Genomic DNA, 14,392 nt, shown 5'->3' with positions numbered 1-14,392 from the left:
TTCAGATTGTGTTATTGTTTAATATAATATCCATTACATTTAGCAAAGTATCAAGTGTTCATTTCTATAATAAGTGACCACTCTATAGTGATTTATTCTTTTGGCACCATTTCATTACATGAGATATTTCAGTTGTTGCTTTGTTTTAATCCAATCATCTCATTTAGGTGCATATCCTTCTACAATTACAGATCAAATTTAAATCATAAAGAGTTAAAAGTATAAAGCAGGATTCAGTGAACGAGTGTTATCAAGGCTCAAGTTGGTGTTACAGAGGAACTGGTTCCAACAATGTGCATCAGTGTCACATGAGCAAAATCGCTGATGCTCCTCCTGGAGATTCCTGTGATGTGGCTCAGTTCTCCCGTTATCTGTGATGCATGAGAAGAAAGAGTCAGATTACATCAACAAAAACTGTTTGTATGGGATGTATTTGTGACAGATTCAGTACATACTAACATTAACTAAACTTGGATAAGGTAGATGGCTTGATATGCTTTGATTAAAATCTCAAAGTCAAAAGTCCTCTCTGACAGTCTTGACTAAATATTTTACACTAAGATTCACCAGGTTGTTGAGTTTTGGGCTTCATCTAAAAATTCTTCCTATTATCAATTACCTTGCTGATTATTTATTATTTTAATTAATTGTTTATTTGTCTTATTGATGTAATCAGAAAAAAAATTGCAGATATCACCATGAAACTTCCCCAGTTGATTATTTACATTAAGACAATTATTTTTTGTACTACAAGTTTTCTGAAATGTTATGTTTAAATATGCAAATGAGGCATTATCTAAGGCTAACTTCGGATGAATTTAGGAGAAATCTACTTACGCAAATAGACAAAGTAGTAAAATAAACACCTAAATGTGTATTTTAGATGTTTTCTATCCACTAGTCTGAAAGAAAACATGTTATGAAAACAAAATAGCCCAAAATCGCAAAATTGACCAGTGCATGAAAAACCAATGTTTGTGCCGCTTTAAAACACTAAAAACAAATGCTATTGTGAATACAATTAGGGTTTTAATACTTATAAAACCTAAAAAAGTGTTTCACCTGTTCCCATTTTCTGACATAGAGGATGAATGTCGCCACGGCGATGACACCAACACCAAGAAGCATGCAGTCTTCAGTCACTGTCACAAATTTCTCTCTGTTTAAAAAGAGTATTAGTATTAGTATTAAAGCAGCTGCAATCAATATTTGTATATTAGCAATGGATCATATTACTGTGTATAATGAGAACAGGGTCGCTGGTAGTGATGAACTCACAGAGAGTTATCACCTGACTCTGCAGTTCTCCTACTTTATAATGTCTTTCAGCTCGTTGTTTTGGTTTTACGGCCCACAACAATAGTGTTGTTCTAGGCCACAGCACAGCAGTAGGGATGGGGATTAAGACCCGGTTCTATGAGGACCTGGTTCCAAATTTCTCCAAGCTTATCAATACTGCCATCAAGACTAGCGGGACCTATAACGTAACGTTATGTCTCAAAAGAGACGAGAGTCATGTCATTTAAATCAAATCACTGGTGCACAAACATACATTGATTGTCTAATAAAGTTTTTGAATTCAATTGAATTGCCTGCATACCGCCGTTAAACTAAATAAAGGATTGCCTCACGCCCTCGTTCTGTTGTTATAGCTGTGTTATAGCTATATGTTATGTTGAAGGAGCCCTGTGTATTCCTTTTCAAATAAATGCCGCAGTGTTTATTGAAGGTAAATTTCATTCTGTTGTTCAGAAATCAGTCACAGACTCACAGTTAAGCAATAAAAGCAACACCGGTTCTGTTAAGAATTTATTGTTCTCTCGTCTTTCCACCAAATGATAGTGTATCGATAAAGACTCGGATCGTTAAGCAGTCTCGAAAGTGGTGTCAATATCAATAAACATTAACGATTCCCATCCCTACAGGCAGCTGCTTTCAGCTGTAAAGCTCTAAAACTCCACTGTGTGCACACTACCTGCCCAGGACCTAACGGCAGACAGACAAAGTAAGTGACTAGCTGGTGAACATAGTGGAGCATTTAGCAGCCAAAGAGCCAGATATTTCCCCTCAGCAGTTAGAGGAAACCAAAACAGAGCTAAAAGGAATGTGTAAGTTGTGTTCAAGTGGCCAAAAAATCAGTTATTGCATGTGTAATAACCTATCGCATCAACAGTAGGCTGTACTAGTCATAATTTAACAGTGTTGCAGGGGCCATGAGAAACATGATGGCACGAGACAAAATTTGAAACCAAAACAACAGACAGTTGTCAGCTGGTCGTAGTCTGCTCAACTCAACTGCCAGTCAAGAAGCTTTTCCACTCCACCGCGACAGGAACCACCAGTTCCAAATCATGCAGCAAAACTGTACATGCATGCAATGATATTGTCACATTTTTCATACTGCATTACAACCTGGTCTCAAACAAATAGTACATTAATTCACGAGAATGGACTGGACGTATGTACAGATGGACGGACAGACGGACAACCCAAAAACATAATGCCTCCGGTCACGGCTGTCGCCAGCGCAGAGGCATAAAAATCATAAAATTGTGGCTTGAAGAGAAATGTAATACCTGTGTTCTGTGGGTGGGCTGGCACACTCAGTGGTCGTCACTAACAAGGAGTCGTAGATGGCAGCCCTCTGTAGGCTGACAAACTGGAGAACGTGTCGGCACAGCTGATGCAGGCGCTCCACAGGGAGTGATGGCTCATTGTGTCCTATAAAGTTTAGTCACTTCTTTCAAAGTCAGCACAACTGTTCCATGGATATTGTTACATCTTAATAGTTCACTTAAGTTGCTCTGTGTTTAAATATGATATCTTACCAAGCACCTCCAGAAGGATTTCCACATACGTCAGAGGGTTAGGAGCATTTAGTCTGAATTCAAGCCCTTTTAACACCATCAGCTCTGATTCCAGGACAGTATGCTTGGAAGCATTGTGGCCGACTGAATTCAGAAAGCGTACAGCGGTATTGGTGTCGATTATCTAGAAAACGTTTGAGTAATTATCATAGATTATTTCATTCTTAATCACAGGGTATTGGAAGTTGTTAATCGTAGGCATCGCAGAACTTACGTGACTGTGCAAAGACAGTTTGCTTGCAAGTTGCACGCAGGAGAAGACGATGAGGGGGAATTTCTCCTTGAGGTTGTCAAACACAGCATCCTCATAACTTCCCGGTTGATCAGCAGCTGCACCCTGAGGTGTGGGTGTGGTCAACAAATCTGTAAGGTGCTTGACCATGAACCTGGGGGAGATAATTATTCAAATAAAGGCTAAACCAACATCATAATGGGTGTGGCAGGGAAAAGAAAACATGCTGCTCCTTCTTACCTTTGAAGTAATTCGATGGCGTGGTATGCAGCCAGAGGATCGAGTCTTAGTTCTTTAGTTATCAGGAAGATGTGTTCTAAGTAGCACCAGAGAGGGAGGCAGAGAGCAAAACAGAAACATATTTTACTGAGCACAGCAGTTGATAATCAGAGCATATAAAACACATTTACAGAAAGGACTTTGTAAGGCAGTAAATGGGTTTGGTCAATCCTATGTTAAGTGACACAGAGAGAGATCGTGTAGATCTGTAAAATGGGATCGATAACATGAAATATGAGCCATTACTCTCCAGATATTATTGGTTATTCACTGTCATTTATGAGCTCTTTGCAGAGATGCTTATTTGAACATATTTGAAATGAAAAAAAATATTCTGCATCATTTATCAAGACACAAATCTTCCTCTGAAATAAAATAACACAGAGGCCCATAAAGCACACTTACCAACCCTCCCGAGACTCCCGTTTTTCATTGCCCTCTCCCAGTTTCCTCACGGGGTCACAATTCTCCTGTATTTCTCCCAAATTTATGACAAATGTTTGCACCTTTTTTTCCCTTTTCATTATCTCAACCTGTTTCTGGCTCTGTACAGGAGCAACAACAACAATAAAGCTACACCAAATGTCATTTTCCTGTCACCACAAAGTTGGGTTTTGCTCGATGCAGCAAAAAGCTGTCGTGGCGCGGCGCAAGCCATTGGAAATAATTTGTTTCAGTCACAGTGGTGCCGTTGTCACATTGTGTCTGAAAGAACCTTCAGTGAGTGAGAGACGGAGAGAGAAATGGAGAGAAGGAGAAAGAAATAGATCTATACTCAAGCAGGGGCAGAAAATGAATGAATGAGTGAATGAATGGAAACTGATGATGCCAGAGATTCACATGAGTTCACACTAGAGGAGCCAATTACTCTGTATTTGTTCCTGCGAATTAAAAGTCAAATGAAAAGTATTTTACATAAAACTGCTGTTGCAGTGTACTTTACAATTATAATTATTTTGCAAATTCCATTCTTTAAAAGTCACCATAATGCAGGAAACAAAGTCTCTGAAACTCAAAACGCTTTGTTTCAAAATCCTCCATATCTTTTGATGTCTCAAGGTTGTTAAGTATGCCATAAAGACACGGGGGAAAAAGTCCTGTAATCTTTGTAAGTGAAGAATACTTATTTAAAATTCAGATTCTATTCAGATTCTCACATGAATCACAACCATGCTGAGTCCTCGACACCACCCACCCAGCCAACGCTAGAAAAATTGTATCGTGACTGGACAGTTTTTCTATTGACCTGTCAGTTTGAAAGAAAGTATTTATTTGGAAGCTCCTTCTAGTCTGTGAGAAGAAGCACGTCAAAGAAACAGATAACAAAGGTATCCCCATGAATCTATTTAAATAAATTGTATTTTAGCTGTTAGGTGAACTACAAGGGAGCATATGGATGTTCATTAGAAGTCACTGCTTTCCATCTGCTCCTCCTCACAGGCAGGTTTGTCTGCTGAGGTGCTGCTGGCAGCTGGCAGACTCTGCTACCTGGAGGAGTTTGTATAGAGAACTGACCTCCATAATAACAGGGCTCACATTTCCAGGTGTATGACAGACTTCAGAGAGAGATGGCAGGGTACAGTGATGTGGGCCATTCAGAGATAGTCCTGTATATCAAGCCCACCTGCTGACAATATTATTAAAACTATTGCAAAATGAGTCAGTCTGCACCCCAGTTTATAATAATTACAGTATGGCAACACATAGACCTATTGTACTTTAAATGTACTAATAAAAGCCTCGTTTATATACAGTAATTGTAAATAGTAGCGACCAAAGAAGATACTAATAATGATCCCTTAGTTCAGGGTCAGCAACCTTTACTATGAAAAGAGCCATTTTAGGCAACAAAAAAAAATCTTTGTCTGGAGCCGCAAAACATTTGATGATTGTGATGAAGGTAACAGAGTTTATAGTCTAAGTATATAGTATATAAGTCTAATGCAGTGAGGGCCAAAGTGACAATGTGCTACAGAGTATTAGGGCCACATTGAGGGGAAAAACATCTGAGATTTACAGAATAAAGTCATAATATTACGAAAATAAAGTCATAACTTTACGAGAAAAAAAAAAATAACACATAAAATTACTACTTTATTATATTATGACTTTATTCTTGTAATATTATGACTTTATTCTCAAAATCTCAGATTTATTTTTCCTCAATGTGGCCCTAATCCTCCGTCGTACCGTCATAACATAGACCTACAACAATGATAAATAAAAATGAAAATGTAAACAAAAAACAGTTATTCATTTCCACAATTTTTTTTAAAACCCCACAGGGAGCCACTGGAGAGGAGCTGAAGAGCCGCATGTTGCAGATCCCTGTCTTAGTTGAAACGACTGTAGCAGTGAACTGTAAACTCATTGAGCGATGATATCTATCACGCTAATTGTCACAGCTGTGTGTGATGTAAGAGATTAAAACTGAATAAATACCAGGAGAATTTGAATTTCAGCGGAAATATTACCAGTAAATAAAAATTAAAAAATTAAAAAAATGTTTCTCAAAATAACGGTTATAAACGTAGTTTGGCGCATACATATTTTAAACTGGCAAAATGAACGTTAGTTAACGTTAAATGTTTGTTTGTTAGCAAGCTAAAATAAAAAATGTGCGCAAGCTCCCGGTTGTATAATGACCGTTACTCACCCGTTAGTCTTCTATCTTTGAAGTTCCCGCTACATGTTGATAAACTGTTGAGGTTGTCTTTGTTTCTTTTGTTGAGATTAACAAGGAAATCTGTGAGTAGCTCAAAAGAGGCTTCTCGAAACTTTAAACTATGGCTCGGAGAACAAAAGAAACTTTTAGCCATTTTACAACTGACTTAACGGTTGTCTTCACTGACTTAACGGTTGTCTTCAACGGTTGTCTTCACTGACTTAACGGTTGTCTTCAACGGTTGTCGCAATTTAAACTGACTTAACGGTCGTCTTCAACGGTCGTAACCACTGACTTAGCGGTCGTCTGCAACGGTTGTCTTCACTGACTTAACGGTCGTAACCACTGACTTAGCGGTCGTCTGCAACGGTTGTCTTCGCTGATTTAACGGTTGTTTCCAACGGTTTGTCGCCCCTGACTTAACGGCTGTCTTCACTGACTTTACGGTTGTCGCCATTTAAACTGACTTAACGGTTGTCCTCAACGAGCACAAAAATTACAATTTTACAACTTTGTTTGACAAAAATAAACTGGAAAAAAAACTAATAAATCGAGTCTTAAAAGTGTATTTTCCAGGAGATGGCGGTATTAGGACCAAAGACCGGTGCCAACTGACACAAATTCACTGGAAAACCCAAAATAAATCGTGTCTTAAACGTGTATTTTCCAGAAGATGGCGGTATTACCGCGGTTTTCGCCGCAGCACTGATTCAACGTCTCCTAGTAGGAACCTTAAAGCTGTCGTTGGGGGCTCATTTGGATGTTGCACCATTTTGTTCCATTCACACAGTACGTGGTGGCGCCTGGTAGTGCTCACTGCGCAGCGCAGATCTCACAACACACTGATGGGTTTCACCCTGCAGTAAACAGGCTCCTCCTGTTGTGTAGATCATTGCTGCTTGTATAACTGCGGTGAAACAACCTTCAGTGGACTGACTGTTCAGACATGGCTGATGACAAGACGCCGAAGCAGCCCGCTGCTCGCGTTGCCACCAGGATAGACCCGGTGAAAGAGGATCTTTCTCGGGGACAGATTCACTTCATCCGACATGTCGAGCTGGAGCAGTGGAAGAAGAAAACACAGCAGCTGCGGGCACGAAACGTGGTGACGGGACTCGCCATCGGAGCTATGGTTATAGGGATCTGTATCCTTCACTAGAGAGCAGCACTAACAGCACTAACACGAACCGCCAACACAAGGTGAACTATGTAACAGTAGCTTAGCATGCTAACCTTAGCTTAGCATGCTAACCATCTGATTGGCTGGTAAATGTGGCTACATGTAGCTCACATGCTAACATGCTAACGTTAGCAATGACAGAAAGTTCCAGGTAGCTTTAACTGTACTGTACAGGTGTCTTGGAGTGCATTAACAAAGCAAAACACAGCTTAAATGTTGTATTTAAAATACCCATACGTGACTTATTACTTAGCATTAAGCTTTATTCACTGTACTCTTTTAAAATGTACCAAAGTTACAGCTTCTTTTAGGCTGCAGAGACACCTTCAGTGTGTCAGGTGGCTTCCTGGTGTTACATCAACCTGTTCCCTGTATGTGTCTAGGGGTACTGGGGATGGGAGATGCTGAACACGTACTGTCTCTTGGTGTAAGTGACCAATTGTTGTGTTTTATACACTGAAATATCATAAGATACCCATCTATTTTTTATACATATGGAAGCCCATGTTTGTCAGAGAAATAAACAGATATAAATACAGGACAAGTTAGACATGATCCAAACAAAACATGCTCAGTGTAAGCTGACTTACTGAGTCAGACTTGTCAAATGTTACATTGACTTATTATCTCATTATGTTAACCTACCATGAGCATTTTTGTTTTTATCATGCATAACATTTAATCTACTTTTTTATTTTCCTGTCAGAAATGGGCTCCCATTTATATACAATGAGGGTAGACTAAATATTAGAAGCACTCCCAGTATAATATAATACAACACAACACAACTGCACTACAGCTTCCAGAATGAAGACTTGAGTAAACACCCTTTAAAAACAGTTTAAACAAAACTGAACATTATCACCTTTATGAAGTTAGGTATTAACTATTTCAGGAAGGTTGAAATAGACTGCATTAGTTTTAGCTAGGTACAGCAAGAAAGTGTATAAGATTTTTAAAAAAAGGATAAAGGGGATTTTTTTTTGTGTTGCAAATTAATCACATATTTTTTGTTAAAAATGTACCTTAAAGGGAGATTTGTCAAGTATTTAATACTCTTATCAACATGGGAGTGGGCAAATATGCTGCTTTATGCAAATATGTGTATATATTTATTATTGGAAATCAATTATCAACACAAAACAATGACAATTATTGTCTAGAAACCCTCACAGGTACTGCATTTAGCATAACAAAATATGCTCAAATCATAACTTGACAAACTGCAGCCCAACAGGCAACAACAGCTGTCAGTGTGTCAGTGTGCTAACTTGACTATGACTTGCCCCAAACTGCATGTGATTATCATAAAGTGGGCATGTCTGTAAAGGGGAGACTCGTGGGTACCCATAGAACCCATTTTTATTCACATATCTAGAGGTCAGAGGTCAAGGGACCCCTTTGAAAATGGCCATGCCAGGCTAGTATGACATGGTTGGTACCAATGGATTCCTTATGTTTTTCTAGTTTCATATGATACCAGTATCTTCGCTCTAGCTTTTAAACTGAGCCCGTTACAACCTAAAAATCACAATTTTCGTTAAAGAAATTGGTGACGTTAAAACGCGTTATTATTGTGTTAACTTTGACAGCCCTAGTTTTAAAGAATAAAGACAACCTTAAGGTGTTCACACAGATAGCTAAATCTTCTGTTTCAATCAATTGGATACAAACACCTGACTGACACGCTGCTTATCATGTAATGTTTGTGATATTTTTCTTCTTGCTGTCAAATATTTGCCTTGACCACTTGCTCCCCTGCTAGACGGCTACACGTTTTACTCCGTCTCCCAGGAGCGGATCATGGATGAAATGGATGAAGAGGCCAAGCGTGCGAAACTGCAGGGACCAAAGACCGGTGCCAACTGAGACACACGCATTGCCTGCCTGTTGTCAGACTGTGTGTCTGTCCAGCACTTAACTGAGAATGGGACTTATGTGGACACTGATGCCACTGATTTATATTCCATGGCTGGCCGCTGTTTTTCATGTGGAGACAGCGCTGGACTTTGTTTTTGTCTTGATTGTGAAGGTGAGGTCCTGCTGAGGACTTGATGTGTCTTGATTTCGATTAAGTTTGCCTGTCAGTGGAAAGGGCTAATCCACTGACCTTAAATGCTACCCGGAAGGCCAGTCTGTAGAGTAATTACAACACTTACCTAACAAGTTTCCAGCTCTGATCATGTGATGTGCATACAGTTCAACAGGAATATCCTAAATTTCAGTCAGCTAATGATGTTAAATCTACAGTGGCCTTTAACAGCGGAGAAATGCAAATGCTGAAATGACACACGGATTAACCTGTTGAAACATATTTATGTCGATAAAGTGATTTGTAAAATAAAAAAATATAATGTATTTGATTTTTTTTTTTTAAAAACACAATCAATGTTTCTGTGTATCTATTCATGTGAGGAAAAAAAGACACAGAGCGAAGCAGCAAAGATGACAAAAGAGCCGTGGTATTTACAATTGCATTTATTTTTGTCAAAATTTGATATAAGGAGTCTGATCTAGCCACCAAATCTTGAGAGTAAAAATATAAAATAAGACATTGTAAGGGAAAGGCACAGATTCAGCATGGCAGGACAGCAGCAGCTTCAGAAAGCAATACAATTATATATTTACATTCAAAATTTTGAAACTTCCTTGTATATATTATGAACTTTGGAAAATCTTACAGGAGTTCCACTGCCAGAAAATTCAGTGTGTGTTGTGAATATTGTATAAGGCAACAGCTAAACATTCACAGCTTTGGACTGATTTCTCTAGATATATCCCACAATGCACTAATTATTTCAAACTGTGGGGAGGGTAGATCGTCGTTGCTGTGATCAAAAATAAACTGGAGAATATTCTCTACCTCCCTTATAGGAAACAAAATACCGTGAGACATATCCGCTCTTCCTCGAATGAACACAGTTTTATCCACAAAAGTGTTAAAATGATTGAGAACGAGTAGAAGTTGCTAAAGTGCACAAGGTGCTTGATCTATGGAACAAGCGACAATAAATTGCTTGAGCAAGAATTAAGGTTGCTGACATGTTTAGTTTACTCCTGACTTGTAAACATGATCTATAAATGCACTCTACTATATACACATGTACAATCAACAGGAAAGCCAGTAGTCTAAAAACTAGATTTTTCACAACTTATAAATGCACATAAATCATTTTGTCATTTGAAACCAGCTATAATATTTAATGTCTTCTGCATGTTTGACAGATTCTTTCTGCTGAAGCAAGCTACATTTATAACTGTTGTACGACTGTTTCTTTCTGAAGCATTAACAACTTCACATATATGTGTTGATAGAAATAATATCCCCTTATTGTACTGCTGTACAAAACTCATTTTCGCTACATCTAAAAACGTCGGGACTGCAGTCAAACCTCTCCAGGCTGAGTCTAGAGAACTTCCTGTCACTAAAAGACATACTACAACTAAATGTGTTCATAATGCACATTTGAATAAATCAAACTGCACAGTGCAATAATCAGAGTCACTGTGCAGTCAGCAGGTGCTGAGACATCATTAAACTTAAGCAAATAAGTTGCAAGATTATCCAAAGTGTTGTCATGCGTGTACGACGGCTGTCAGTAAAAGTGTTGCTGTGGTTCACATCACTGTGCTCAGATTGATTAACGGCAGTGTAGCAGGAAAACGGGAACTATATCTTCATTCTGGGTCAAAGTCGTAGTCAAGTGCCGCACAACTCTGCAGCACTTTGTACCATCGCTTGACTGCGTTAACGTTTTGCTCAGAGAGAACGGAGAGTACTGCGTCAGCCTGGACGGAAGTTTCATTCTGAACCGTTGGGTCTGACAGTTTATTTACAAGAGAGCAATAATGCTTTTTAACATGAACCAGATTTGGAAGTTTTTCTGTTCTTCAGCTGCAACAAATTCACCAGATCAGATTTTCAGAGGGCTGAAAAAGGGATGTTACAGTTCCTGTGTAAATCCAGCTTTATTGATGTTTATATATATATATATTTATATACGTTGAGGTAAATGACCACTGGCAGAGGGAAGCAGTTTGCTGATCGGTGTGCCGGTGAAAAGTGTTAAAGCGATCCACCTACAGGACGGGTTTGACCACTGCAGTCACACTTCAGATGAGGTAGTCCAGATATACAGCGTGCTTGGCTGAGAGTTTCTTACTAGGAAAGCGAGAAAGAAATGAATACATTAAGTGAGAACAAAGCATTTTTTTTTTGTCAAGTTTAAGGAGATGATTTGGGTGTTTTGAAGTGGGGTTGTATGAGGTTCTTATCCATAGTCAGTGTATTTCCTACAGTAGATGGAGGTCGGCACGCCCTCAGTTTGGTGAAAGACAGGAATTACCGCACAGAAGCAAAGCAATGTACTGCTGTGTAAATATAGGCTATATTTAGACTATTTTCTCAGCTTAACCTTGCTGTGAGACAGCTATACAGCCTGTTTGAAGCTGTTATCTATGCTTTTGACAAATAACCAGACTCCATTGAAAAAAAAAAAAATTTTACCTCGCAGAATAGAGGAGTTCCTGGGTATACCACTTCCTCGGTTGTTTAGTTTGATTGTGTTATTGTCTGACTTTGGTTAGTTTGGATTCACCAAAGTCACACAATAGCACAAATAAACTAACCAATTGAGGCAGTAGTAGAGCAGCAACCCCCATGTCCTGTGAAGTAAAATTACAGTTTTTTCAATGGAGTCTGGTGGCTTTGAAGACAGCATAGATGGATACAACAGCTTCAGTTCCCCGTTGGAAAGGGCTGTCTGACTTCAAGGTAAAGTTGTGAAAACATTCCAGATATAGCATACACTTAAACTGATATAGATTTTTTTTAGGCGGCTAAAATGTGTTTTACTGCCGGCCCCATCCACAGCAGTACACTGCTTTGCTCCTGTGTCGGTAACTCCTGCCAGTGCCGACCTCCATCTACTGTAGGTAATACACTGACTATGGATAAGTGCCTCATACAACCCCACTTCAAAACACCTGAACTATCCCTTTAAAAGGGGAGAATAATACTAATATGAAGTTTATTAATCCAGTGTCCACTCACCATTCTACTAATGTCAGTGGCAAAGGTGACACCTTTGCTTGGTTTATCCTGGGAGCCGCTGCTGCTGCCTCCAAGGGAGTTTCTCCTAATGATACCTGGGAGAACAAACGTGTGTTATATTATAAAACCCATTTAGACATAAGGTTGTCACATACCAGGTAATAAAAGTGGATATTTTTTGCTTACCTTGGAGTGGCAAGATGTCCAAGCGCTGCAGGCTGTTCCTGCGGGACGAGGGGAAGCCGCTCCCCTTGGACAGACGGCGCTGTCGACTGGACAGCATAGCAGCAGGAGAGACGATGCCTGGAGGAGGAGTCTTCCCCATCTTCTCATACAGCTCTTCAATCTCTCTCTTCTGGGTGGCTTGCAGGGCCGTCACCTCTTTCAGATGTCTGAGAGGGGACAAAAAGGAGCACATGTAAGTGGTTGAAGGCTCCTTTTTGTTGCTGGGAAACCTCAGTGAAACAGGTCGTCCTTGAAAATCCTTAACGTTTTTTTTTTTACTATGTCTAAAATTATTGATAGATACATACAAATTATGTATATTACATTACTGTAATTTCCTGTTTTTATGCATGTGGATTTGAGGGAATTAAGGCCTCATAAAGTTTATAATGGTTGGCTAAACTTTTTTTCTAGATTTTCTTGACTTAATTTAAGAAATATATATAAATAGCATCAAAGTCCTAGTGCTGAAACAACTCTTCAACAAAACAAACAAGAATTTTGATCATTGTTTTGATCATCTTTTATCAAACATTTGCTGGTTCCAGCTTCTTAAATGTGAGGATATGTTGCTTTTCTCTGTTTGATGCATTTATAATTTGATTATCTTTGGGATTTGGACTATTTATATTATACCAATACATGACATTGGGCTCTGGGAAATTGTGATGAACAATGTGACGATGGTGATGAATGATATTAATATAGTTTTTTAATATTTAACAGACTTAGATTAGAGAGAGTAGAAAATTCATGATGACTTCATGTGTAATTTTTGACTTAAATCTTGCGTTACACCAAAACATGAAGTCCCAAAGTTTCACCAGAGATCATAAAAGAGATCATTGGAACGTGTTTTCATATTCAACCTTATCTGGTTGACCTCTGACCTCTGTTTCTGTTGTCACTCACTTCTCTCTGAGTTCCTGAAGCTCCACCATCATGTCCTCGTCATCACTGTCAGAGTCATCGCTGCTCATGTAGGGCGCGTTGCGGTTGTATGTCGTCATCCATAGATGGTGAAGGGCGTTGCTGTACTGCGGGCTGCCTGCCGCCCCGTCCCACAGCCTCCCCTCCATCTCAGCATTCGTCACCGAGAGGCCGCTGTCCGCAGACGTTCCCAACAGGCTCATGCTGTACGCTCTCCTCCGACTCCTCTTCCTCGTCCTCGGTCGTTCCCCGACGACCTCTTCCACCACCTCCTCCTCGTCCCCTTCCTCCTCGTCCTGCTGCTGCTGCTGCTGCTCCTGGCTCCCGGTCCATCCAACCTGCCCGTCAGCCTCCTGGAGGACCCCCGTGGTGGACCCTCTGTGGGGATGTTGGTGAGGAGGCGACATGGTGAGGGAGGTGCCCAGGCTTGTCTCAGACTCGCCCTGCTCCTCGGTGCTGCTCTCTGACGGCGTGCTGCCGCCGTCGGCTGGCTCTGGTGCGGCGGTTACTGGAACAGCGAGCGCCGGGATGTGCATGCTGGGAGTCACCTGGAATCGCCCGACAGTGACTGGTGCAGACTGGACTTCTGTAATATAGAAGAGAAGGTGTTAATCTACAGCTCCAACACCTCTGGACACTTTTAAAAGAAACATTAAAACATATTTTAGCTTTTACTTAAAGTGCCTCGTCATTTATTGCCTGAGTTTTTAAGTCTTAATCATTGGTTTTCCTACTTGAGCCTATTTATTCTAGTTACATTTTATTGTCATCATTTTTAGTCTATTTATTGTTTTGTTTTAATCTTGCCCTGTGAAGCACTTTGGGCTGCATGATAGTATGAAAGGTGCTTCATAAATAAAGTCGATTTGAGTAAATGCTCTACAAAAAATCCAGCTGGCATTTTTATAAACACCTTGACTAGTTACCTTTAAGATAAAAACATATAAATAACCTGATAAAG

The 14,392-nt window shown here is 39.7% G+C and overlaps 3 protein-coding genes across 4 annotated transcripts in view; 1 reads left to right on the top strand and 2 right to left on the bottom strand.

Annotated features, from left to right (window-relative positions):
• cntd1 (cyclin N-terminal domain containing 1) lies at positions 1-6,312 on the bottom strand. Its single transcript, XM_074619749.1, has 8 exons — positions 6,300-6,312; positions 6,035-6,246; positions 3,340-3,415; positions 3,082-3,253; positions 2,829-2,991; positions 2,577-2,721; positions 1,063-1,159; positions 1-371 (listed from the first exon to the last, which is right to left on the bottom strand). The coding sequence occupies exons 2-8, from the start codon at positions 6,195-6,197 to the stop codon at positions 258-260; spliced, it is 930 nt and encodes a 309-aa protein (XP_074475850.1). The 5' UTR covers positions 6,198-6,246; positions 6,300-6,312; the 3' UTR covers positions 1-257.
• Positions 6,313-6,800: 488 nt separating this feature from the next.
• On the top strand, positions 6,801-9,581 carry coa3a (cytochrome C oxidase assembly factor 3a). The gene is made up of 2 exons (XM_074619751.1): positions 6,801-7,188; positions 8,989-9,581. The coding sequence occupies exons 1-2, from the start codon at positions 6,990-6,992 to the stop codon at positions 9,090-9,092; spliced, it is 303 nt and encodes a 100-aa protein (XP_074475852.1). The 5' UTR covers positions 6,801-6,989; the 3' UTR covers positions 9,093-9,581.
• A 105-nt stretch (positions 9,582-9,686) lies between these two features.
• wnk4a (WNK lysine deficient protein kinase 4a) overlaps positions 9,687-14,392 on the bottom strand; it is a 49,265-nt gene continuing 44,559 nt past the window's right edge. For both annotated transcript variants that reach the window (XM_074619744.1, XM_074619745.1), the window contains 4 exons: positions 13,414-14,017; positions 12,463-12,668; positions 12,277-12,371; positions 9,687-11,385 (listed from right to left, as the gene is read on the bottom strand). In XM_074619744.1, the coding sequence (XP_074475845.1) occupies positions 11,383-11,385; positions 12,277-12,371; positions 12,463-12,668; positions 13,414-14,017 (908 nt within the window). In that variant the 3' untranslated portion in view covers positions 9,687-11,382. The remainder of the gene's footprint in view (positions 11,386-12,276; positions 12,372-12,462; positions 12,669-13,413; positions 14,018-14,392) is intronic.

Source organism: Sebastes fasciatus, chromosome 20 (genome assembly GCF_043250625.1).
Source record: "Sebastes fasciatus isolate fSebFas1 chromosome 20, fSebFas1.pri, whole genome shotgun sequence".
Lineage (NCBI taxonomy): Eukaryota > Metazoa > Chordata > Actinopteri > Perciformes > Sebastidae > Sebastes > Sebastes fasciatus.
Note: the sequence above shows the minus strand (reverse complement) of the source record. Positions and strands in the feature narration are given on the sequence as shown.

What these genes read in the sequence shown, in the direction of transcription:
- cntd1 (XM_074619749.1), bottom strand. Translation starts at nt 6,197, where the DNA reads ATGGCTAAAAGTTTCTTTTGTTCTCCGAGCCATAGTTTAAAGTTTCGA. An exon ending in GCCATCGAATTACTTCAAAG is followed by an intron (nt 3,254 to 3,339) that starts GTAAGAAGGAGC and finishes TATCTCCCCCAG; the next exon opens with GTTCATGGTCAAGCACCTTA. An exon ending in AGCCCACCCACAGAACACAG is followed by an intron (nt 1,160 to 2,576) that starts GTATTACATTTC and finishes CTTTTTAAACAG; the next exon opens with AGAGAAATTTGTGACAGTGA.
- coa3a (XM_074619751.1), top strand. Translation starts at nt 6,990, where the DNA reads ATGGCTGATGACAAGACGCCGAAGCAGCCCGCTGCTCGCGTTGCCACC. An exon ending in AGCTATGGTTATAGGGATCT is followed by an intron (nt 7,189 to 8,988) that starts GTATCCTTCACT and finishes CTCCCCTGCTAG; the next exon opens with ACGGCTACACGTTTTACTCC.